Genomic DNA, 25042 nt, shown 5'->3' with positions numbered 1-25042 from the left:
CTAGTGTGTCCCTCTTCTCTGTATTTAACTGCCCTCCCCACCACCCCCCAGCTTACTATCTACTCACAACACTTTCTTCAGAAGGAAAGAGAAACACATTTCACTTTAATTCAAGAATCACGGGCCTATCACCATGCAGAGTCGTTCACATCATCAGTGCCTAGGACTGAGCCTCACTCTTAAGCTTTGCAAACTCAACTTCAGATTCAGTTATATAAACTATGTTAATGGAACCAAACATGCTAGTGTTGCCAGCATTTTGTCAAGAATGAAAATTAAAAACAAAGACAACTATCTATTACTGGCAATTTCATAAATAAAAGGATGTTCTAATAGTGCCCTCTTCCAGCTCCCCCCGGCCCCCAAAGATGGAAACTAAATGAAACTTTGCACTACTTTTCTCATTTGGGCCTGGAAGATGAAAACTTTGTGCCTAACCTTCAGCAAAAGAAACACATTAGGAACTACTGCCCTACCCATGTCCAAACCTAGTATTTGTTGATCTCTTTTCTTCTTCTTCAATTAATTTTATTTTTATCACCTTTTCCCCCGCCTATTTGTCTCTTACTAGTTGTGTGATCTTAGGCAAATTATTTGGCTTCTCTGGCCTTTGTTTCCTATGTTGTCCAGGAAAGCACCAGAAATAGTCAAATCTGTTATAATGAACAAAACGGATGAGGTCTGTCTTAAGAACATGGGTACTGAGATCTAGTAAGGGGCCTTTAAATCTAAGGATTGGAGGAACTGGATAAATCTAAGGTCCTCCGGCATGCTACATAGCTATCCTTAGGTTCTTTCCCATTGTGTGAGGCACAGGTGATGCTTAGCGATATAACAGGTCACTCTGCCACCAAGAAACCTCTTAAATAGGCACATATCCAGCGTAGTGGACCTTGGGGTCAAGAATGTTGAAACTGACTTCAAAAGTTTACCTGCTTCTCCAAGTTACATGATTTCACTAACATAAAAAGATAATCAACTTTATTGTTGACGGGAAAAAAATACAAGGACAGACAGGCTTAAATTATCTGTGCATACAGAATTAAAGAATAAGGAATATTACCTTGTTGGAGGTACTCACTGATTTTTATACTTTGCTCCAGGACTGTTAGTCTTTTAAGTAATCCCCTTTAAAATAGTGGTTGCAAATTGGAGGCTCATGTGCTGAATTCAGCCTATATAAATGTTGTTTGGCCTGTACAATTAAAAAAATTCTTTTAAAGTAACATTTCAAAACTGTACTAAAAAAAATCTGATTTCTAGCTTCTTTTTAAAAGTTAGGAAAGTCGCGGGGGTGGGGTGACGGTGGGATGAATTGGGAGATTGGGATGGACATGTATACACAAATATGTATAAAACGGATAACTAATAAGAACCTGCTGTATAAAAAAATAAATTTCAAAAAAAAAAGTCGTAAGATATGGTGGCACTAGGCACAAGGCAGCAACTGGCTCTGACACTTGTTTCCTTTAAAAGAGTGACGTGTTCAATTCACTTACCCTGCCATCCACAGAATGCATGTGTACTCGAACCTACGGGACATTTAAGTGAGTGCTTGCTGGTTTGGAAGAAGCTAGAATTGGCTAGAACGGCCTGAAATGGTAACTTTTGAACTGAGACCTGCAGGATCTAAAAAGAGGGTGATCATAAGCTCTGTGCCTCAGTCTCCTTATCTGTAAATTAGGGCTATCAACGCGCAGTTGTGGGAAGGACTGGCGATGGAATAACGAAACGGGTTGGCTCGAACTCGGCGCCAGAGCGCACGACTACGATCCACTAATCCTGGGAGGCCCCCGGACCCAATACCGACCGGGCCCCCCGGCGCTGCGACGCACCGCGCCGGGCCTCGCTCTCCACTCCTCCCCGCCGCGGACCCCAGCGCTCCGCAGAGGTCGGCCCCGGGGCGCCGAGAGGCGTGGTCGGCCTGCGTGGACCTGGCGGCAGCCATGGCCTCGGTAGTGGAGTACAAGGGACTCAAGGTCGGCTACTACTGCGGCTACTGCGACTCCGAGGAGGGCAAGGCGTCCTGCGGTGAGTGGTCCGGTCGATGGAGCTGGTGCGGACGCCTTACGTCCAAATCCCCGCACCGCCCGCCGCGTCCGGGCACTCGCAAGGGAACACCCAGGCCCTGCTCCCCAACTCCCGCTTTCCTTTCCCACTCGTTTCTTCCCAGACCGTTGTCCTTCACGTTTTGTCTCTTGGCCTCATCCTCACCGAAGATGGCGGTCCTTCTCGGAGAAGGAGCGGAAATAGCGGAAGGCTGCTGCCCTAAGTTAAGATGGCGCGGGCGGCGTCAGCGCCCAGGGGCTCGGGCGAGGGCCGGGCTGTGGGCGCCCGGGCGGCGCGGTGCATTGTGGGGTGGCGGGGGCTTTGGGCTGGGCCGCGTAGCGTTTGGAGGGTCGGGGCCATGGCTTCCTGGGCCGCGCTTTCGCCCAGCATCGTGGAATATTTCGAGGGCGAGGATTTCTACCGCTGCGGCTATTGCAAGAACGAGTCGGGCAGTCGCTCCAATGGTAAGCGGGCCGGGCTGGCGGGCGGGGAAGGGCGCCGCGGCCTCGGGGCTCGGCGGTGGGCCGGTGTCCTCGGGGGTCGCGGCGCCCCGGGCCGACTGGCTGGAGGGACGCGCCCAGCCCCTGACCGGCTGCCGTCTCGTGGAGCGAGTGCGGAACGCGGCTCCCCCTGAGTGCAGTGGCTTTCGGAATTAAAAACGGACCTCACCTTTGATTGAGCAGGGAAGCTTCTAGATGCTCATTCTTCGCACAGGTGCTCGGACGTGCGAAATAATTATTGTCTCGCAGTAGCCAAGTGTGGAAATAGGTGTCCATCGTCAGTAGGAGACGGTTAAGTACCTGGTGGCACGCCTGCGGTCCGTTACGGGGGCTGACCTGTAAGTTCTGATGCTGCTGTGAGGGTGTCTCCGAGGGTCAGGGCAAAACGCGGGGTGCAGGACAGTGAGGGTTGGGTGGTGCTATTGGTGTAGAAAACGGTGTGTGTGGAAAACACACGTGCGCGGACATCCGTGGCTAAAATGTCTCTGGAAGAATATAGAAGAAACTAGTGACCGTAGTCGCTGCTGGCGAGGGGCCCTGTTGGTACCGAGGTGCTTGAAAATTTTACCAGGTGTTAGGGTGCCGCGTCATTTCTCCACCCACCTCGATGACGACGACAAAGCCAGCCTACAGTACCCTTCCCCCCCCCCATGATTCAGTTTTCTTTCGGAAGATTTCTTGTTTGTAAACAGAACATCATGTTTATTTCCTGCCGTGTCGTGTTTTGGCAAAAGTAGACACTTATTTTAAAGAATAATCTAGCATTGTGGAAAATGGGATGTCTATGAAGATGTAAATCGGGGTGGTTTCCGTATTAAAAAAAATGTATGTCCTACCGTAGGGGAATGGTTTGGGCGATTATGGTGTGTCCGTTTACTCGTTAATTAAAAGTGTTTATTAGGTGCATCTTGTGGGTGAGTGGGGGTAGAGTGTAGTATAACGCAGTCATTAGTGACGGTGATGAAGATGAGTTAACGTGAAAAAACAGAGTCTTGGGTTAAACGGAGAACATAAGCAGGATGCAAATAACATATGTGACACGGTTACAGCTCTGGGAGGAGAAAAACCCAAGTGGTGACAGTGGTTGCCTTAGGGTATTAGAGATTTTTCCCTTCTCGCTTTCAGAATCTTAGTATTGTGATTATAATATGTGTGTAACAAATACTTTATACTAAACATGTCTAAAATTAATATTAGGTCCTTAATTATTTTTCTAGTAATTTTAGTAAGAAAATCGATTAATATAGATGTTCTCTAAGTTCTGTGGAAAAAACCTACTTTCAACCCTTTCACTTAGATAACTGTAAATTTCTGTCATCTCGATTTTAATAATAATCTTTACTATAGGGCACCCCACCTATTGGGTAGGTAGGTTTTACTATTCCTATTTTACAGATGAGGAAATTGTACCTCATGGAGTAACTGGGTGTTAATGGGTGTCCACCAGGCTTCTGGACATTTCTGTTGTACACATGCTTGTGCTTTTCTCATTACGCCCTGCTCTGTCAAACCTATCTTTATCTTTACGTACTGCTGATGCAGTTTACTGTTCACAAGAATAAAATTCACTTTTCTTTACCATTAATTCAGTGTTTTCTCATAGTCTTCATTGTTTTCATGGTTGCATAATTATTTCATCATATTGATAACATCATAGTCCCTGTAATCAATTTTCTGTTCCTAGGCATTTGGATTACTTTCAGTTTTTATACTTAAAAGGAATATTGCTGTATGTATACTTCTGTTCAGTGTGTAAGACTATGGTGTAAACAAATAAAAATCAGGAGAATTTATATGCACAAGAAAACATTTGCTTTCTAATTCTTCTAAAGAGACCAGGTTATTAAATTATTGGGGATATTATTATGACTTAAAGGTGTGATGTAATTTGATTGCAGTGAGGACCTAAATTTATGATGTCATAGAGACTGTTGACTAATCCTGAATTGCATGTGATCACTTTGTGTGCTTGATTTTTAAACTTTAGGTAAATACATCATGTATTTCATTTGTGTTGTGTATTGTGTCAAACTAACAAGTATGAAGTATGTGCAGACTTTCATTTCTCCAATATGAGCTGGATTTTTTTTTTTTTTTGCTTCAGTTTTCATATTTTAAAGATAATGCTTTGGATTTAAAAAAGTAAAAAGTTCCACCTGCTGTAATTAACATGGCACTTATTTTTCAGGCATGTGGGCACATTCCATGACTGTACAGGATTATCAGGATCTCATAGACCGAGGATGGCGAAGGTAAAGGTCCTTAATACAAAAATACTTCTTTAAAAAAAAAAAAAATTATTTATTTATTCATTCATTCATTCATTCATTCATTCATGGCTGTGTTGGGTCTTCATTGCCGCACGTAGGCTTTCTCTAGTTGCGGTGAGCGGGGTCTAGTCTTCGTTGCAGTGCGCGGGCTTCTCCTTGCCGTGGCTTCTCTTGTCGCAGAGCATGGGCTCTAGGTGTGCGGCCTTCAGTAGTTGTGGTGCACGGGCTTAATTGCTCCGCGGCATGTGGGATCTTCCCAGACCGGGGCTCGAACCCGTGTCCCCTTCCTTGGCAGGTGGATTCTTAACCACTGTGCCACCAGGGAAGTCCCAAAGATACTTCTGAAATTACTCAGGTTCTTCTTATAATTGAAAAATATTATTTGCCTTTAAAATGTTTTCTTGTTGTTGGAAAGAGGTTTAAGAAAATTTTTGTTATATTTTGTGTGTAGAGATATTTTTCTCCTTTTAAGGGTGTTTATTAGGAAAATTTCACAAATGTAGAGAGAATGTTATAATGAACCTCACATACCTATCACCAAGCTTCAATAGTTGTTAACATTTTGCCAATCTTGTTTCATCAATTTTCCTTGCTCCTTTCGATGGACTGAATGTTGTGTCCCGTCCCCAAAGTTCATATGTTAAACCCTAACTCCCAGTTTGTGGTATTTTGAGGTAGGGCCTTTGGGAGGTGATTAGGTCATGACGATGGATGGGATTATGAATGGGATTCTAGTGCCCTTATAAAAGAGACCACAGAGAGCTCCCTTGCCCCTTATGCTATGTGAGGACACAGAAAAGATGAACCAGGAAGCTTGTCTTCATCCTACATTAAATCTGCTGGCACCTTGATCTTGGACTTCCCACCCTCCAAAACTATGAGGAATAAATTTCTGTTGTTTATAAGCCACTCAGTCTATGGCATTTTTTTTTTAAGTCTTTAATGAATTTGTTACAATATTGCTCTTGTTTAGTGTTTTGTTGTTTTGGCCCTAAGGCATGTGGGATCTTAGCTCCCTGACCAGGGATCGAACCCACACCCCCTGCATTGGAAAGCGAAATCTTAACCACTGGACCACCAGGGAAGTCCCCTCTATGGCATTTTGTTATAGCAGCTCCAGCAGAGTAAGATACTTCCCCCTTCCCCTCCTCCCACAAGATTATTTAAACCAAATTGCAGATATCATGTCATTATACCTGTATTAAGTATGTGTTTCTAAGAAGGATTTTCTTTCTTAACATCTCCACAATATCATTACCATACTTTCCAAATTTAATGATAATTATTTGATGTCACCAGTTACCTAGTTTTGATTAGATTTTCTGCTCGTCTCAAAAAATTCTTTTTTATAGTTGGTTTATTTGAATCAGGATTCCCTTAAGGTCCACACATTGCCTTTGATAGCTGAGGTTTTTTGGCAGCTATTTTTATGTAGATGATTTGAGAATAACTATTAGGTAAGGTTCCTTACGTAAGTATGAGCAGTATGAAGTGCCCTGTGCCAGTACTCCCCAGAAGTCATGGGATTGAGCACAGTAAATGAAACTTCACAGCTTTCCTTAAACGTAATAATGGGGCCCAAAATGAAGATAGATATAGGCCAGATGTCGAAAGACTTCGTGTGCCATGATAAGGAGATTTTGTGGGGTTTTTTAATGGCACGGGGGAGCTATTGAAGGCTTTTATGTCAGAGAGAAAAGGGATGGAATTTGTGATTTGGACATGATCATTCAGATAGCAGAGAGGTGTCTGAGCGGGTGATTCTGAAGGCAGGACCATTAGTTCCAGAGATTATTGCGGTGTCCATATGTGAGGTGGTGAGGACCGCTGTCACGGTCAGTAGCAGTGACTGTGTATCAGGAGGTGGATCGGATGGATCATAAGACACGTTTTTGAGGCATTTTGGAAGTAGATCGCTTACTGGCAGGATATGGAGGTGCATTAGAGGGAAGAGTCTAGGAGGCCTCCCAGGTTTTCGGCTCGGGAACTGAACTCGTGTGTTTGCTAGGGCTGCCGTGACAACATACCACAGATTGGGCAGCTTGAGCAAGAGAAGTTTATTTCCTCACAGTTCTGGAGGCCGGAAGTCTGAAATCCAGGTCTCTACCGCTTTGGTTTTTCCTGAGGCCTCTCTCCTTGGTTTGCACCTGGCTGCCTTCTTGTGTCCTCACATGGTCCTTTCTCTTTGTGTGTGCATCCCTAGTGTTCTGTTTATTGTTCCTTTTTGTGTACAATTTCCTTTTCTGATAAGGATACCAGTCAGATTGGATTAGGGCACATTTAAATCTGGACAGAATTCAGCTCGTAAATGTATGACTCTGCATTAACTGAGATCCAGAAGGCATGGAAAGGATTAGATTGGTTTGGGGGTTCATCGTTCTGGTGCCCATGGAACCCCCAAGTGTGGATGTCATAGGCAACAGCACACATCAGTCCCACAGCATCCTGGGCAGTTTTCTCTGACTGCCCTTTTGCTGTTGAGGGTGGGTGGTGGATCGAGGCATGGAAGGGGCTGCAGGTGCAGGTGAGAGGGTAATTGAGGTGATTAACCGTGGAGTACATATGTAAACGTTCAGAAGAGAAAAACCTGGACTCTGGTCCTTGGTATACCCACGTTGCAAGATCATTTAGCTTATGAAAAGTAACTAAACCTAAATGTTTTTACACTGTTGATTAGGTTTTTACCCTAATTAATTTTGTACTCCTGTACTAATCGACTTTGCTACATATGAGAAATGTGTACAAACTTAACAAAACTATTTTATAATTTTAGAAGTGGGAAATATGTGTACAAACCTGTCATGAATCAAACATGTTGTCCTCAGTACACAATAAGGTAAGAATTTTGATTAATATAATATATTCTATTAATATGAAAATTGTGTATAATTTTTTAGTAGACTCTTGCTTTTTGAAGTGTCTATTTCTGTCTAGGTAGACATTCTTCATAAAGAAAAGCAAACAGGTTTTTTTCTACATACTCATACTATATTCAGGTGCCGATCAATAGCTTTTAATAATACTGTTTGGTTTAGATATAAATACGGTATAAAAAATACACTATTTAGTAATCTAGTCAATAATACGTGAAATATTGGGAGAATATTGGCAAATACTTAAATTAGTTTTAGATATCAAATTTTTATCAGTTTAGCTTAGGGCTTTGCAGTTCTCTGGTGTGTTACTTGACAACAGTTGTTTCATTCAGGCAATGCCACAGGATCCTATATAAGGGGGAGGAGGGCTGACACTTAATCTGCATCTGTTCAGAGTCTAGTTTTCTTCACTGGAAAACTCGAACTAAAAGTCTGTTTTCCTACAGAGTGTTTGCTTGATTTTTCTTAATATTTTGTGTTTCCCCTGTGCCCCCCTTACTCTGCCCTAACATGGGAGGATTTTTCCCTTCTCTGATTATGAAGGTCCTCCTCTTCCCCTCCCTCTTCCCCTTCTTCTGGTAGAAAATAGGGAAGGTACGTTAACATTGTGAGGCATATGTCTGCAGTTTCAATGTGTATGTATACTCTAGATAAAAACACAAACACAGTTGTGTCCATCATGCTTGGCATGTCCCCACAGCTGTCTCCCTTAATTACTCTTTTTTTTTTTTCCCTTAATTACTCTTAACTTGTTTTGGGGTTGTAGACTGTTTTGAGAATTTGACGGTTGCAGATCCTCTCTGCAGCAAAACAAAACAAGACAGGGAGCTGTATAGACAAAAATAATGTAACATCTAACATATTAGTTTTAGGGTGATCACTGACTTTGAATAATTCACTGCTTCCTGGTTAAGAATCCTTTCTCTTACATAATTGGTCAAAGGACTGGTACAATAAGGAGAAAAGATGGGTGTCTGGTTTGCTGACAGCATCTCATTTAGTATAAAATGACAGAGTAGCTTTTTCAGCGTAGTGTTTATGAAGTGGTGACATCTTCAAAGACAGAAGTCATTTTCCTTCTGGTAACAATTTATTATTGGATTATGGCTAGGATTTTGTTGAAATAAGTCTGAAATTGATTGGCCTGAACCTTGAGAATCTCTATTCAGAAAAGGCCAATTTCAGTGGGTTAAAGAAAAAGATAAAAGCATTTATAATTTACTGGGTGCCTGTCTCATACAGAGCACCATTCCAGGTATGTTGCCTTTATGAAAAGGGATTCAGTTAACGTTGCAAGAGAAAGTAATTATAAAATGTGACTTATTTAATAATTTTACATGGAATCAAACATTTTCTGAATTGTTACGCTTTTTTTAAAACAATATACACAAGAGTGGAAACTTTTTTTTTTTTTTTACATATTTATTTATTTATTTGGCTGTGCCGGGTCTTAGTTGCGGCATGTGGGATCTTCGTTGCTGAGTACTGGCGGGATCTTTAGTTGCAGCATATGGGATCTAGTTTCCTGACCAGGGATCGAACCCAGGCTCCCTGCATTGGGAGCACAGAGTCTTAACCACTGGACCACCAGGGAAGTCCCTGATCGTTATTCTTTATACAACTTTATTTTATATGTTGATCTCTTGGAGTCATTTTGCATATTCTTTTGGTTATTTTCCTTTGTTTACTGCAGTAGTTGCAGTGAGGCCTTATGTAAAGGCAAGGTGGTCTAGCCTACAACTTAGCTTCTTGTTAGACAGCTGCTAGGACCTGTCCAGTATGTGAGTAAAAATGAGGATGAACTTCCCTGTCTATGGATTTTTTTTTATTTTAATTTTTATCAATGTTGTATATGCTAACAATTTAAAGAATCAAACAGTTCTATAAAGCTTATTCTGCAAAAAGCAGTCCTCTGAAACCCTCCCGCCTGTCTCATGTTCTGTTTTCCCAGTTCAGTCACTTTCAAATCATTTAACTGATTCCTCTGGGTTTTCGTCTCTATCTTTAAGTGGCATGCTTATATAATTATAATACTTGATTTTTAAAAAATTGGTTTTCTTCATTATCTCTGGGCTTCTTTCTTTGAAAGATAAGGATTTAACTTTATTTCAGCCCTCTTCCCCTGTCACATTCAAGCTCCTATTTGTCCTCGTCCCAAACTTCCCAAATTAGAAATATCATTGTTTTGGATAGATGTAGTCACCTCATTATGGCTGTGTAAGTAAGCTTCACAGCTCAGCCATGTAGTAGTCCATGATTACTTTCTCTTTCCTGCACAAGTTTTTACTTTCCTGGTGTTGATTATTGTCATTTTTGTTTGCATAGTCTTCTAGGTTCCTATTACCAGTTCATCTAAAAATGCTCCCTAAGAGGTGTAAATTTCCTCTTGGTATGTTTAGATGCTTCAGGTACGCTGTCATTTTTATCTTCTTGATGAAAATCTCTTGTGGAATCTTCTGACCTGCTGTGATCTGGACAGGTTGCCTCTGTGCCTGATGCATCGCTGTCATCCTAGGGTCTCTTTTTTACTGTCATCCTGAGGATTCTCTTTGAGTCTTGATTTGGATCTTATCTCTTCTACCCTCTTTCTTGTATGTATTATTCCTTCATTTTAGTGAAGCACGTCTTCTAATAGCTTCTTGAGAAAAAGTGCATAAGAGGTAAGTATTTTGAGACTTTGTCTGAAAATGTTTTCATTGACTACTCAAACTTAACTTACAGTTTAGCTAGGAACAGAAGTGTAGATTGAAAATAATTTTCCTTTAGAATTTTGAAAGCTTTGCTCCATGGTTGTCTTACTGCGGTTGAGCCGTCCAGTGACGTTCTGACTCTTGTTCCTTTGTCCAAAACATGTTCTTTCTCTTGGGAAGTTTTTTTGTCTTCAAAGTTCTGATGTTTCATAGTACGTTTGGCAGTGAGTCTGTTTTCATTCATTGCATATGGACTTGAGGGACCCTTCTTATCTAGGGGCTCCTCCCATCATGTCCTTCAGTTCAGGGAAGTTTTCTTGTATTTTATTGATCCTCTCCTTTCCATTAACTTCTTTCTCTTCTCTAATGTCTTTATTCAGACATTGGAACTTTTAGACTGGTACTCTAATTTTTTTTTTTCTCTTCAGTTTTCCATGTCTTTTGGGAGATTTCCTCACCTTTATTTTCCAAGTCTTCTGTCTTCTATTTAACTTTTAATTTCTTCTTATTATATCTTATTATTATATTTTTACTTCTAAGAGGGATTTTTGTTCTTGGACTCTTAAATTTTTTGAGATTCCCTTCTTCTTGTATACTGTATGTCTCTATCCTCCAAGTTACTTTCTCCAGGTTTTTGGCACCTATCTTTGTTTTAGAGGCCCTCCTCAAGTGTCTGGTGATTCCAACCTTCCAGTGTCCCATTGGAAATTTTATGTACCCTGGTGGGTCTCATTTACTGTGGGCTTTAAGTAGGGTGATCTGGCTAGCCTGTTCTTTGGGAGAATCTCTGAGGTCAGTATTTTTAGTTCTGATCACATTCTGGAAAGAAAGTATTATCTACTGATGTTCTGGGGCTGGGTTGGAGAAGTGGGTCTTGGAGGTCTCAGCATTCAGCATGTATACTTCTGTTTACGCTTACTGTTTGCAGTACACTTCCATTCCTTTCAGCTGTGCCTGTATCCCTCAAGTAAGAGGCCTTATTTTTCCCTTTTCTGAAAAGTTTTCAGTTTTCTGCTGGGTTGTGTAGAGAGTCATATGTGCAGAGTGGGGGAGAGTATCAGATATATAAATCGCTTGCAAAGCAGACTTTCAAGGGATCTTCCTATTTTCACTCTCATCCCCCAGGGTATCAGGTATGGCCAATCCCTGAGACTTTTAGGGGTAATTAGAGAAAATTGGATATTTTTTTGGCTCTTCCCACTTTTGGCTTAGGATTCAACTTTTCTTTGGTCTGCTAAGTCAGTTATCACTTGTACATCTGCTTTCTAGCTTCCAGCATTTCTCCCATTATTTTTTTTCCTAGTGGTTTATGTCTTTTTTTTTTTTATAATCCTTTAACTGTATTTTTGTGAGATTTGGGGTGGGATTAGAGGCTACATTAAACCCTGTCCTATTTTTCAGAACTGATTTTATTTCTTCACAGTTTGAGTTCACTTTTTAAATATTTATTTTGCTTTCCTAGGTGCCGACCTTTACAGTTTCAGCCATCAAAATCTCACAAGAAGGTTTTGAAAAAAATGTTGAAATTTCTGGCTAAAGGGGAAATTTCCAAAGGAAATTGTGAGGGTAAGATGAGATGGGGGTCTAAAAACTGTTTACCTCAAATAGATGTTTCTTTCCAAGGTTCTCACTTTCAGTCATGTCTTAGATAGGGGAAGGAGGTCTAATACAATCAGGTACTACTGTTACTCTGATGATGGTGACTGCTCTTAGCACTGCTGTTACTGTTACCGCTGGCCCCCAAATCAAGTATATGGGGAATATATGCCAGGGAAAGTCTAGCTTGGGAAGAAGAAAGGACCATTTTAAGGATGTGATTTCCTGGAGTTTATTGAAATTATAGTTTTCACAATTCTTCGAGAACTCTTAATTTTATTTGATCCTAATAATATCCTTATGAAGTAAGTAGAAAGTGCTACTGTCTCTGGAGAAATAGATGCTTATCTGCAACTCACACAAGATTGCGTAATCACAATGCTGAGTGAAGCTCAGAGTTTCCATGTTTGAGTAAGGTTTTTAGTAAATTATATTGCCTGAAGTTGTCTCTTATTTTCAGATGAATTCTGAATTGTGAGTGGATTTCCTAAAAGATCATTAGTAACATTTAATTAACTTGGGTTACAGATACTTTGCTTTTTCAGTGTTTTTGCTGCCTTGTTTTTTTTTAATGTTTTCCTATAGGCACTACCTAATACATGACCATAAGAATTGGGAATGCCACCCATTCTTAGAGCTCTTTCTCACTTCTGCCATAGGAAACGCCTAACTCTGGGAGCCTCCCAGCCCTGTCTTTGCTTGTTAATTCATTCCCCAAGTATGTTTTGAATGCCTGCGATGTTCTAGTCCCTCTTATAAGCACTGGAGATACAGTGGCCAGCAAAACAGGTTTGTTCTTTGCCCTCGTGCACTGTGCTTAACAGAGCAGAATTCAGGACAACTTGGAGCGGACTTGGCAGCAAAGAGGCCAGAAGGCTCTAGGTCATACTGGAAACATCAGAATTCTGGTGTAACTCTGTTTAGTGTTGTCAGTAATATAACCTTAAAGGTTAAACAGATTTTCGTGGTTAGTCATTATGCAGTTTTTTTCAGCAGCCAGGAATCATGTTCTGAGTTTCAAAAATTAATACTTAGATAAGTTTTGAGGATGCTGTCCATTAGTAAATTGAGGATTGCCTGTTTTTTTATGTAGCTTTTACATTTGGTTTTTTATTTGACGTGTTGTAGGCTTCTGAATTATTTATGTCTGCACTCAATTCATAGGAGTGATGTACTCGTTAGGGTAAGAGACTAAACAGCTGTAACAAAGAGACACCAAAATGCAGTGACTAAAAAATGATAGAAGTCTGTTTCTTTCCTCACATAACAGTCCAGTGTGGGTGTTCCAGGTCGGCCTGCAGCCCTGCTCCCCCCCTCCCCACCCCCCACCCCCGCCATTCTGGGATTCTCTTCAACATGTGATTTTCAAGGTTGCTCTGGTTTTTACTAATAGAGCCAGTGGGGAGGGGAAAGGGTGGAAGTTCAGGGTTACAAATTTCCTTTAAAACAAGTGAGGCAAAATTGAACATGTCAGTTTGGTTCTGTTCCATTGGTGAGAGCTTGATTATACCTTGTGAAGGGACTGGCACGCTCCCTTGCCGGGGTGCCACAGTCTTAACCGCAGCCCTGACCCTGGAAGGTGGGAGAATGGATCTGGTAGACACGCAGTCGTCTCTGCCACATTGGATAAAAGGGGGCTTTTTTTTCCTGTGTGTATTTTAATTGTGTCAAATGGCCTGGCTGATGGACTTTGAACTGTTTTGATTTATAGATGAGCCCATGGAGCCCACCATGGAGGATGCCGTTGCCAGTGACTTTGCATTAATAAATAAATTGGATATACAGTGTGACCTTAAAACGCTCAGTGATGACCTCAAAGAGAGCTTAAAGAGTGAAGAGAAGAAGAAAGGAAAGAGCTCAGAGAGGGAAGAATCTAATGAATTAATCCAGTCACAAGATATGGAAGAGAAGTTGGACTCTGGTGAACCATCACAGTCAGTAAAAGTGCATGCAGCTCCTCAGCCAGGTATTGAAAGTGTGTTATCAGGCCATATTAAAGTCGTATTAAATAATTTTCTTTGTGCTTGAGACATTGTAATCCCTGGGTGCTCTCATGAGCTAAAAAAGTGAATTACTCATGAAATCTGTGAAATAGATCCCTGTTTTATATACCTTATTATTACCTGGATTTAGGTGAACAAATTGTTTAAAAAACCTGAAATAATAGCCTTATTATCCCCTAACACAGACATTTTAAAAGAGTTCCATTTCTTTTTACTACTTTAAGGCATTAGCGGTTTGAGAATAAAATTTTTGTCCATGAGAGGGTATGGTGCTAAACATTTTTATTTTTAGTGTTAAATGAGACAAAGTAAGTTTTAGATATTATGTTCGAAATATAGACATTGTGAAATTCTTCACTTTATCATTAGATTTCTTTATGCAATCAAAATTAATTTTAGTTTGAAAACTTTCAGATTAAAAAGAAAAATTTCCAGGGAGTTCCTTGGTGGGCCTAGTGGTTAGGATTCCAGGCTTTCATTGCCGTGGCCCAGGTTCAGTCCCTGGTTGGGGAACTGAGATTCTGCGAGCTGCTCAGCCAAAAAAAAAAAAAAAAAAATTTCCACATGTTGATATTTAATCTCACCTTTAATAAGGTGAGACTTCTTTCTGTATTATCACTTATAAAAGAACTGGCTTAGAAAATTTATCCAGCATTAAATGGATTTATTATATGTATGTGTGCACATATGTATGACTCTTTCAAAATTATTTCATTAAATGTAAATTTGCATAGTTATTCTTCAGTTCTTGAGTTTGTTCTTATATTTATTTATACAAAATAATCCAAGGGAGAGATTTTTTTAATATTATTTTAGTTTTTTGTTTAAATTATAAGTTACATGTGTTAAAGCACAGAAAACTTTGTGTTTTTACTGAATAGTTGTTTTTTTTTTTTTTTTTGGTGGTATGCGGGCCTCTCACTGTTGTGGCCTCTCCTGTTGCAGAGCACAGGCTCTGGACACGCAGGCTCAGCGGCCATGGCTCACGGGCCTAGCCGCGCTGCGGCATGTGGGATCTTCCCAGACTGGGACACGAACCTGTGTCCCCTGCATCGGCAGGCGGACTCTCAACCACTGCGCCACCAGGGAAGCCTGCCCTTTTTTTTAAATCTAAAATTCTCATGGCATTTAAATTGTTTGTCCGAGATTTCATCCTAATTGATAAGAATAGTCCAGTAAAATATTTTGAATGGTTTAGATCGTTTCTTTCAACTCTTACTCTTTTGGGCATTAGGGTCGGTCAGTTTGTTTACCATTTTTACTTTTTATTATAAAAATTACTTATAGTTTATAAAATTTGAAAAACCTTCATTTTGGAGAATTTCAGAGACAAATGTAGACTGAATATTGTAATGAATTTCCAGGTACCCTTCCCTCATTTGAAACAATTATTGACTCATGATGTCCACTCTTTTTTTTTCTTCTAGTTTTATTGAGTTATAATTGACATACGGCACTGTATAAGTTTAAGGTGTACGGCATAATGATCTGACTTACATCGTGAAGTGATTCTCACAATAAGTTTAGTGAATATCCATCATCTCAGATGGGTACAAAATTAAAGAAATAGAAAAAATTTTTTTTCTTGTGAAGAGAACTCAGGATTTACTCTCTGAACAGCTTTCATCTGTAACATACGGCCGTGTTCATTATATTTATCATGTTGTACATTACATCTCAAGTAGTGATATTTATCTTACAGCTGGAAATTTATACTTGTTGACTTGCCTTCATCCAGTCTCCCCCTTGACCACAAATCTGATCTCTTTTTCTATGAGCTTGTTTGTTTGTTTGTTTGTTTTTGAAATGATTGGCCATTCTTACTCTTCCAGTATTGTATTGAAGCAAATTCCAGACATTATATCATGCGGTATTTCAGAATGCATCTCTAAAAACTTAAGTACTTTAAAAAACATTCACAATACCGTTATTGCACCTAAGTAAAATTCCTTAATGTTGCTGAATATCCATTATTTAAATTTCTAATTTTCTTTTCAGTCTTTCTTTTTTTTAACTTTTATTTTATTTATTTATTTTTGGCTGCGTTGGGTCTTTATTGCTGTGTGGGCTTTCTCTAGTTGCGGAGAGCGGGGGCTACTCTTTGTTGCGGTGCGTGGGCATCTCATCGCGGTGGTTTCTCTTGTTGCGGAGCATGGGCTCTAGGCGCACAGGCTTCAGTAGTTGTGGCTTGCGGGCTCTAGAGCGCAGGCTCAGTAGTTGTGGCGCATGGGCTTAGTTGCTCTGCGGCATGTGGGATCTTCCCGGACCAGGGATCGAACCTGTGTCCCCTGCATTGGCAGGCGGATTCTTAACCACTGCGCCACCAGGGAAGTCCCAGGTGTACTGATTTTATACTGATGATCTGTTTTCATTCTGCTGAAGCAATTTATTGATTTGGGGAAATCTGTATCCCCTAAATAAACTGAAATCCTAATTTGCTGCCCATTGCAGTTGGCAGTGTGACAGTACGTAAATACAGTGCGGAGCATCACGGTAAGGATTGCTTAGTCCAGCGAATGCATCAGTGTAAAGATGACACAGGTGGTCTTTCGTTAAAATACTGAAAAGTTGTTTCTCAGTTCACTCTAGATAGTTTTATAATTTGTTCATAATTTTAAAACTTTGGTAGGAATGTGATTTTGAGTAACTGTTAGGAAATGCAGGTATTTTTCCTTATTACTATTTATGGGATGTTGATAGGTGAAATAAAACATTGTTTTAGGTATTGCTGATACATATAATAGCTAATAAAAATAGATGACCCTTTTTTTAATTGGAGTGTAATTGCTTTACAATGTTGTGTTTTTGCTGTGCGATGAAGTGAATCAGCTATATGTATACCTACACCCCCTTCCCTCTTGGACATCCCTCCCCCTCCACCCCCCATTCCACCCATCTAGGTCGTCACAGAGCACCGAGCTGAGCTTCCTGTGCTTTATAGCATGTTCCCGCTAGCTATTTTACGCATGGTAGTGTATATATGTCAGTCCTAATCTCCCAATTCGTCCCACCCTCCCCTTCCCCCCGCCGTGTCCACATGTCTGTTCTCTACGTCTATGTCTCTATTCCTGCCCTGCAAATGGGTTCATCTGTACCAAAAAATAGATGACCCTTAATTGAACAGTGGCTATAGTTTTATGAGCTGCACATGCATTAACACATTTAATCCTTAGGAACTCCACCGTTAGGACTGGTTATTATCTTTCTTGTACAGACGAAGAAACTTGCCCAAGGTCATCTAGCCAGGTGTGACAGAGCTCACCTCAGGTAGCCCATGTCAGCGTGTGTGCTCTTGACCAACAGGCTGTTGTGCCTCTCAGGACAAATTTGAGAAAAGATGCGTTCCCTGGCCAAAGAAAATTAATTCTCTAAGGCAACAGAGTGATGGCTAATTATGGAATTAGTTTTTTGTTACTGGTTTATTAGACTCATTCAGAGTTTTTTTTTAATAGGTAAATTTTGTTTTTAGTTGGAAAACATGTAGTGAAGTTGTATTATAATATGGTCCCACTATCACTGTTTTCTCATCAAATTAGTTTCTTTTGACCAGGTCTTGGTCTCTGACAAGTCCCTTAACACTCTACGTCTTAATTTTCTTCTCTGTAAAATTGACTTTTATATGATTTGTGAATACTGTTTCAGGATCCTGAATTTTTAAAAAAGCGTTTTTCTTTATTTAATTAGTGGCTTTTAAAAAGATTACAAAGTTATGTTTAGTGTTAGAAAAATTGGAGAAAAGAGAACACTACAAAAAAAAGGAGGAGGAAAGTCCTTTTTTTAAATTTCTAAACCCAAGTAAAATGACTGTTAACATGGTGATATATTTCTTTCCAGGTTTTTTCCTAAATATTTTAATTATATATATTTATACATAATGTTTTTTTTTAATAAATTTATTTTATTTATTTACTTTTGGCTGCTTTGGTTCTCTATTGCTGTGCGTGGCTTTCTCTAGTTGCGGCGAGTGGGGGCTACTCTTCGTTGCGGTGCGCGGGCTTCTCATTGCAGTGGCTTCTCTTGTTGCAGAGCACGGGCTCTAGGCACGTGGGCTTCAGTAGTTGTGGCTTGTGGGCTCTAGAGCACAGGCTCAGTAGTTGTGGCGCACGGACTTAGTTGCTCCGCGGCATGTGGGACCTTCCCAGGCCAGGGCTGGAACCCGCGTCCCTTGCATTGGCAGGTGGATTCTTAACCACTGTGCCACCAGGGAAGCCCATGTTTTAACATTGAATAATGACAAATCCCCTAAAATTTCTACAGCATTTAAAATGGCTGTTTGATATTCTGTTGCTTATTTTAAAAATTGTGTAATTCTATAATTGAGCATTTAGATTACTTTGAGGTTTTCATTTGTGTTCATTATTTGCCTCTATCTCTTATGATTTTCTTGGGATAGATTCCTTGAAAACAACTTCCTAGATTAAAGGGTACTCACTAAAATTTGTGGTTTATAATAGTAAAAATTGTTATATTTTAAAGGATTATCAGTTTGATATTTGCTCTTTTAATTAAAACAAAACTCAAATTGGAGCAAAACTAATGAGACCCCCCCCCCCTCAGTTAGATAGAGAAGGACACAAATATCTTGAACTAAGCAAGGATATTTTTTCATTAAAAAAAACCTGCCGGAGTATGTTCTGGGATCAGTCCTCATTCACACCTGGTTCCTAAGCATTTATCTCTGTCACCAGTGATAAATGCTTAGGTTTCAGAGAAATGTCCCTCAGACATGGGCTGGAGACAGCAGTGTCGTGAAGCAGAAGGTATTTGATTATGTTCCTTTTACAAAGGCAGAGAAGTGGATGAATATGTAAAAGAAAATGTTTCAACAATAAGAGCTGCCTGAAAAGTTTCTGTTACTATTTACTTTCTCTGGCAGTTCTTCTTCGAAGGTAGAATTTAAAGATCAACTTAGGGGTCTACACCATGAGCCTCTGAAACGTCTACCCGAAGCTAACCTAACAGTTGGAACTCTTTGTACTGATTTTGTGGAACCTTTGAGACCTTTAAAAAATATTTCTAGAGCCAAAAGTGATTGGTCTAATATTTTGAAATTCTTTTTTAGGCAAAGGGGCAGATTTGAGTAAGCCTCCATGTCGAAAAGCAAAGGAAATCCGGAAAGAAAGGAAAAGGTTAAAACTCATGCAGCAGAACCCAGGTGGAGAACTGGAGGGTTTCCAGGTTCGGTGTCAGCCACCGTCTTTGTTCCCACCAAAGGCTAAATCCAACCAGCCCAAGTCACTTGAAGATTTAATTTTTGAATCTTTACCAGAGAGTGCGTCACACAAGTTTGAGGTACTTTGGAAGGTGTTTTTTGTTTGTTTGTTAGCTACTTTGTTTTTTTTCACTTGAGATCATACAGTTGATGTTTTGCTGTTTATATAATGGGAAATTAAGGTGAATTGGGACGGAGTGGCATTTATATTTACTAAGTTAATTGGTACTTTAGAAAAACCTTTTTGTTTTTCTTTAGGATTTAAAAAGTAGGCAATTGGCTACTAAAGTTGTGAAAATTCTAGTTTTAGTGTGTTGTTATTTGAGGTACTCTGGCTTTTTGTATCTCTTGATTGAAATTTAGTAGAGTGAAAAATAAAAGATACTGTTTTAAAATTTCATTTTTGGCAGCTTTGGTTTAGGTAGTGAAAGAGAATAGATCACAGTAGGCAAATCACTGTTTCATCCATTCTCATTTTCTGATCTTGATCAAGGCAGCAAATGGTATTACATATGCAAGCCAGCAGTTAGGAATTAACTAAACAGTCCTAAATGTACTACTATAATCATCTCATTAATTCCCCCCAAACCAATTTAGGCATAGTGTGAGTATGCCTAGTCTTAAGAGTATTCCTCTTATTTTTCCCAAATTGATTTATATTCCAGGTGAAGTCTAGATTTTTCAGTATTAGTTTGGTATATTTATAAAATTTTTTTCTAAAACATTAGCCATAATGATTTTATTATATTCTCCTACCTGATTAATAACTGGTCAGCCTTTGAATTTACAGCTTAATATAATCTAAGAGCATCACTTATCACTGAAAAACCTGATATTAAACATTTACTTTGGTGCAGTTTAAATCTTAGGGCGATATATATTATCAGATATAAGTGTTAACAACTTTGACTCTTGTAATTCCTTGGCTACTCTGTTTTGGTATTGACTTTCTCCTTCCCAAATTGTAAGGAGAATGGAACACACTACTGAATACTTAAAATAGTTTATCAAGAGGTTTTTATCTTTTGATCAAATAGTAATGTATTCAGGGCACCAGGCACACCTAATATAACAGTTCTTCAGTAGGCACCTTTTACTTTTTTAATGTAACGATATCCAGGATGGATAGATTTTTGGTATCCCCTGGGTGTCACTCTTTCATGAGAGCAGCTACTTCTCGTGGCACAAGAAGTTTCCAGTTGGAAACAAGAAGTTTCCAATTACGCCTTTCTATTGTATTACATTTGATTTCGTGTTTTACTCTTCTATTTTGCTAACATATTTTAACTGGTTAGTAAGTAACGTTAAAATAAATGTTAGCCATTACTATGTACAATTACTGCTTTTAATGCATCCTCATTTTAGATATGAGGAAACTAAGGTGCAGAGAAGTTAATTTATTTACTTGACTAAAATGGTGACTTTAAGATTTGAGTAAAGGGAATCTGACCTTAGAGTCTTCATTTTAAACTATGCCATGAAATAGGAACACTTTTTGAGGGTTGTCTTACACTTATAGAAGAAAGTTGTAAGTTTAGAGTCAATGATGCATGAAAGAGTGTCCAAAAAATATATTCACATTTTCAATCTTTTGGATTGTTTTACTGAAGGTGAGTTGTGTACAGCTAATATTAAAGAGTATTTATTTGTGTCTGTGTCTTGAGTGCCAGAAGTATTCTACTGTTTTACAATAGAGGCAGTCTTACATAATTCAGTCAGTCTAAGAGCTTAGTCTTAGAATTTGGACAGGATCCTCTGCCTTCTTAATGAGTCTATAATTTGGAGAAATAACTTTTTTTCTTTATTCACTAACTGGTTGATTTTTAATGTTAAAATATTACCGTTATATGTTCATGCTTTAATATTTATATTGGAACTTTGGGGCTTTTTTGGGTGGGAATAACTTAATGCATAGTCCATGGAATAAATAAATGAATTAATGAACATTGTTTTTTAACTCCTTCTGAAGGTGAGGGTGGTGAGATCATCTCCACCAAGTTCTCAGTTCAAAGCCACATTTCAGGAGTCTTACCAGGTCTATAAACGCTACCAGATGGTTGTTCACAAGGACCCACCTGATAAACCAACTGTGAGCCAGGTCAGCAGGCCAAGTGTAATTTTTCTGTGCAAACGCAACTTTCCCCTCTGTTTGATATCACTGTGTGAATTCTTGGTTTATTTGTGGTACATTTAATTTATATTCAATTTGCAGTGTATCTGCAAAGAGATAGGACCATGGAATACTGGACATTCTGAAAGCGCAGATTTTACCTGATGCCATGTTAAGAGCCTTCCATGTATAATTTCAGAATGGAAAGTAAAATGAAGTATCTCTATTTAAAGTCACTGTGTTTAGATGCATTTATTTAAGAGTTAGTGAAAAGGCGATCTCTAAGTTAAAATATTTATGAGAAAAAAGTAAAAAAACACCCACTATATGGTAGGCATACTTTGTACAACACAGTTAATATGCTTTATCTCCATTTAAAAGTCATGTGCAGAAAAAGTTCATAACAAATAAATTACTCTTCGTTGTTGTACTACCCGTACACAACTGAGTGGGACTAGAAAAGTAAGATAGTAGAATGTTTTAATTGAAGTCCTCATATACTTATAATTTTACAAATCAAATTACCCGAGAAAAATCTGGAAGGGGAAAAAGTTTAAAGCCCTTAATATAAGTAGAGGTGACGCAGGTAGTGGCAATTAACATGAGCAGCAATATTGACTCTGCTGTATGCAGAGAACCACAACAGGTAGATAGAGAAAAAAAAAACAAAAAGAAATTGTCCCGGCCCTTGTGAGTTTAAATTTTTCATGAATATTGGTGCACAGTTCGTGCTTCACGCTCCGTGCTAGTCAACCTGTCCCTAGGTTTATTCGTTTTATAGAAATTCCAGCGCTGAGCTTTGGAAGTGGATTTGCGGAGATCTTACTCTAGCCTCACCTTCAGAAGCATATCATCAGGTAGAGGTGTTTCAGTAGCGTTTGCTTGTATCTTCCTTGCTCTGAAGGTGAGGCTAGTACCTGTCTCCTTTGAGGACCCCGAGTTCAAGTCGTCCTTCAGCCAGTCATTTTCTTTATATGTCAAGTATCAAATGGCCATACACCAGGACCCGCCTGATGAATGTGGGAAGACCGAGGTACCTTTTGCTAAATGTTTTTTTCCTATGTTGATGAGGTTGTCTATGAAGAAGCATAATATCAATATATAACCTTCTTATTCCATTTTCTTATTTGTTAAGTAGAGTTGATGATCCTTACATTGTGTACTACTGAACTTTTGTGAAAACAAGTTATACATGTGATCATTTTAAATCCCTCAGAAAAAAGGATATGTTTTTACTCAGTGTTCTCTCCAGGAACCTGAGTGTATTGTGTTTACACATCAGTCATTGGGCTAAGACAGCAGACGTCACTGAGTGCTCTTTGTGCCAGACTGTGCCACAGCACACAGGGAGGAGTCTCTGTCTTCAAGGAATTGATGATCAAACGGGAAAGACGGACCAATAAAGAAATATATCTTAAGAAGAAGCATGTGGGGAAAAGCTGAATGTGTTGAGGTTACATAGAGCATCATTTAACATGCATTTATCGAGGGCCTGTATTTTCCAGCTGGAGATACTTAGATGAATAAGAGATTGCATACTTTCCACAGTCGGACAGTGATGTTTTGGAAGAAAGATGCCAACAGATGCAGAAGGATTGAAGTTTTGATTTTTTGTTTTTTTTTGTAATGACATAGGATGTGTTAGCTTAAAAGAGATGATTAATAAGGCAGGAGTTAATGCTGCATGTTCCCTGGGAGAATGCTGACTTCTGGGTCTCGCAGAGCCTTTCTCGGTGAAGTGTGGTCTGCAGACCAACAGCATCAGCGTCACCAGGAATGCAGACTCTCATGTCTCCCCTCAGACCTACTGAATCACAATCTGCGTTTTGAACTAGGTCTCCAGGTGATACGTGTGCACATTCCCATTTGAGAAGTGCTTCCATAGGTTCCCCGTTGAGACCTATAGCTGTGGGTGGTAGCATTTACAGATAAGGATTCTGAAAGGTGCAAGAAGTTCCCTTTGATATTCCCAGGAGGCCTTAATTCCTTTCTGAGCGTTATTCTTTCCTACTACCCTTGAGATTCTGGCTTTGTGCCTGCCTGCTTACCAGGTATGGATAGTTGGGCCAAAACACCCTGACATGTTTGATGTGTTCCCGGGAACCCCCTCACCCCCTTTCGGGCTTCAGGCCTCTGGTGGAGTCCATTCTTGCAGACCTAGTTCAGTGCGAAAGTTCATAGTTGTAATTGGGGAGACAGATGGGTAAGCAGTTCCAGTGCTGTTGGATTAGTAAGGAAAGCCACCTTAGTGGGACTGGAGGTTAGGGGAGGTTTTTCTGAAGGAAGTGACATCGGAGCCAAGTCTGAAAAGATGAGTGCCACTTAACATCTGGACAGGCTCTAGGGCAGTGTTCTGTATTTAGGCATAAGGTATGATTGAGGCTTTTTAAAAAAGGCTTAAATTTACATTCACTATCATTGGTAGTACTGAACTCTGGGTACATGATTTGACCTTGTGTTTAAATAGAAATACATAATGGATTTCTTTATCGTAGCCAAATAGTTTTGCTTTAATGATTCATTTTATAGTATCACATGCTTATAGCAAATTCATACAGGTGGGAAAGTTTGTATAAACTATCATAAACTTTCCCACCAGTATGAATTTGCTGTGTTTAGTACTTTGATTTCATACAAGTGAGTATATTTGGCTTTGATAAATTCTTTTACTTTATTCATAGCATTTTATTTACCTGACATCTAACTGAATTCATATGGAGTTTTCAGAGACATTTGAAATGATGTTGTTTTTCACATGGGTGAATTTGTTATCTCACTGAACGTAGTTTCTAAGAAATAACATGAAATAACATTTTGTAAGTCAGGACTCTGTACTGTGCGTTTTTCTTTATATTAGCCTTATTGAGGTGTAATTCACATGCCATTATAAGTCACCCATTTAAAGTATATGATTCAGGGGTTTTTAGTATATTCACAGAGTCGTGCAACCATCCTCACTAGCGCCAGAGTATTTTCATCATCCCCAGAAGAAGCCCCATTCCCACAGTGGTCACTCCTCGTTTATTCCCCAGGCACCCCAGCTCCAGGCAGCCATATTCCACTTTCTGTCTCTGGATTTCCTTAGTCTACAATCAGTATTGTACAGTTCATATAAATGAAATTGTACAATGCTGGTCTCTTGTTGACTGGCTTCTTTCTCTTAGCATAATGTTTTCAAGGTTCATCCATGTTGTAGCATGTGTCAGTACTTCATTCCATTTTATGGCTCAATTAATATTTCATTGTATGGCTATACCAAATTTTGTTTCTCTTTTCATCCATTGATGGACTTTTGGGTTGTTTTCATTTTGGGGCTTTTATAGAAAGTTTTGCTATGGACATTTGTGGACAAGTATTTATGTGGACATATGTTTTCATTTCTCTGGGGTGTATACCTAGGAGTGGAATTGCTAGGTCATAGGGTAACTCTATGTTTACCTTTTGAGGAAGTGCCAGCCTGTTTTTCAAAGTGCGACACCTTTTTAAATTCCCATCAGAAGTATGCAAGGGTTCCACTTTCTCCACATGCTCAGCCACACTCATTTATTCCTTTATTTATTTATTTTTTAAATTTTAGCCATCCTAGTTGGTGTGAAGTGGTTATCTCATTGAGGTTTTTTTTGGTCTGCTCTGCGAGGCTTGTGGGATTTTAGTTCCCCGACCAGGGATTGAACCTGGGCCACAGCAGTGAAAGCGCCTAACCCCTGGACCACCAGGGAGTTCCCTCATTGAGGTT

At 39.6% G+C, this 25042-nt stretch overlaps 1 protein-coding gene across 19 annotated transcripts in view; it reads left to right on the top strand.

Annotated features, from left to right (window-relative positions):
- The first annotated feature begins 1211 nt into the window (after window positions 1-1211).
- ATE1 (arginyltransferase 1) overlaps window positions 1212-25042 on the top strand; it is a 156595-nt gene continuing 132764 nt past the window's right edge. For 2 of the 19 annotated variants that reach the window (XM_089898258.1, XM_022568563.3), the window contains exons 1-8: window positions 1216-2031; window positions 2174-2513; window positions 4738-4801; window positions 7593-7655; window positions 11848-11951; window positions 13693-13947; window positions 19047-19276; window positions 22211-22339. In XM_089898258.1, the coding sequence (XP_089754384.1) occupies window positions 2279-2513; window positions 4738-4801; window positions 7593-7655; window positions 11848-11951; window positions 13693-13947; window positions 19047-19276; window positions 22211-22339 (1080 nt within the window). In that variant the 5' untranslated portion in view covers window positions 1216-2031; window positions 2174-2278. Of the gene's footprint in view, window positions 2032-2173; window positions 2514-2540; window positions 2888-4737; window positions 4802-7592; window positions 7656-11847; window positions 11952-13692; window positions 13948-19046; window positions 19277-21165; window positions 21295-22210; window positions 22340-25042 lie in introns of those variants that run through there. The other 17 variants (XM_089898259.1, XM_022568564.3, XM_089898262.1 and 14 more) reach the window with 15 other exon arrangements.

Source organism: Delphinapterus leucas, chromosome 16 (genome assembly GCF_059928025.1).
Source record: "Delphinapterus leucas isolate spDelLeu-1000000601 "Yukka" chromosome 16, BTC_Dleu_Yukka2, whole genome shotgun sequence".
Classification (NCBI taxonomy): Eukaryota; Metazoa; Chordata; class Mammalia; order Artiodactyla; family Monodontidae; genus Delphinapterus; species Delphinapterus leucas.
The sequence above is the reverse complement of the archived record's forward strand: the minus strand, read 5'-3'. Positions and strand labels throughout refer to the sequence as shown.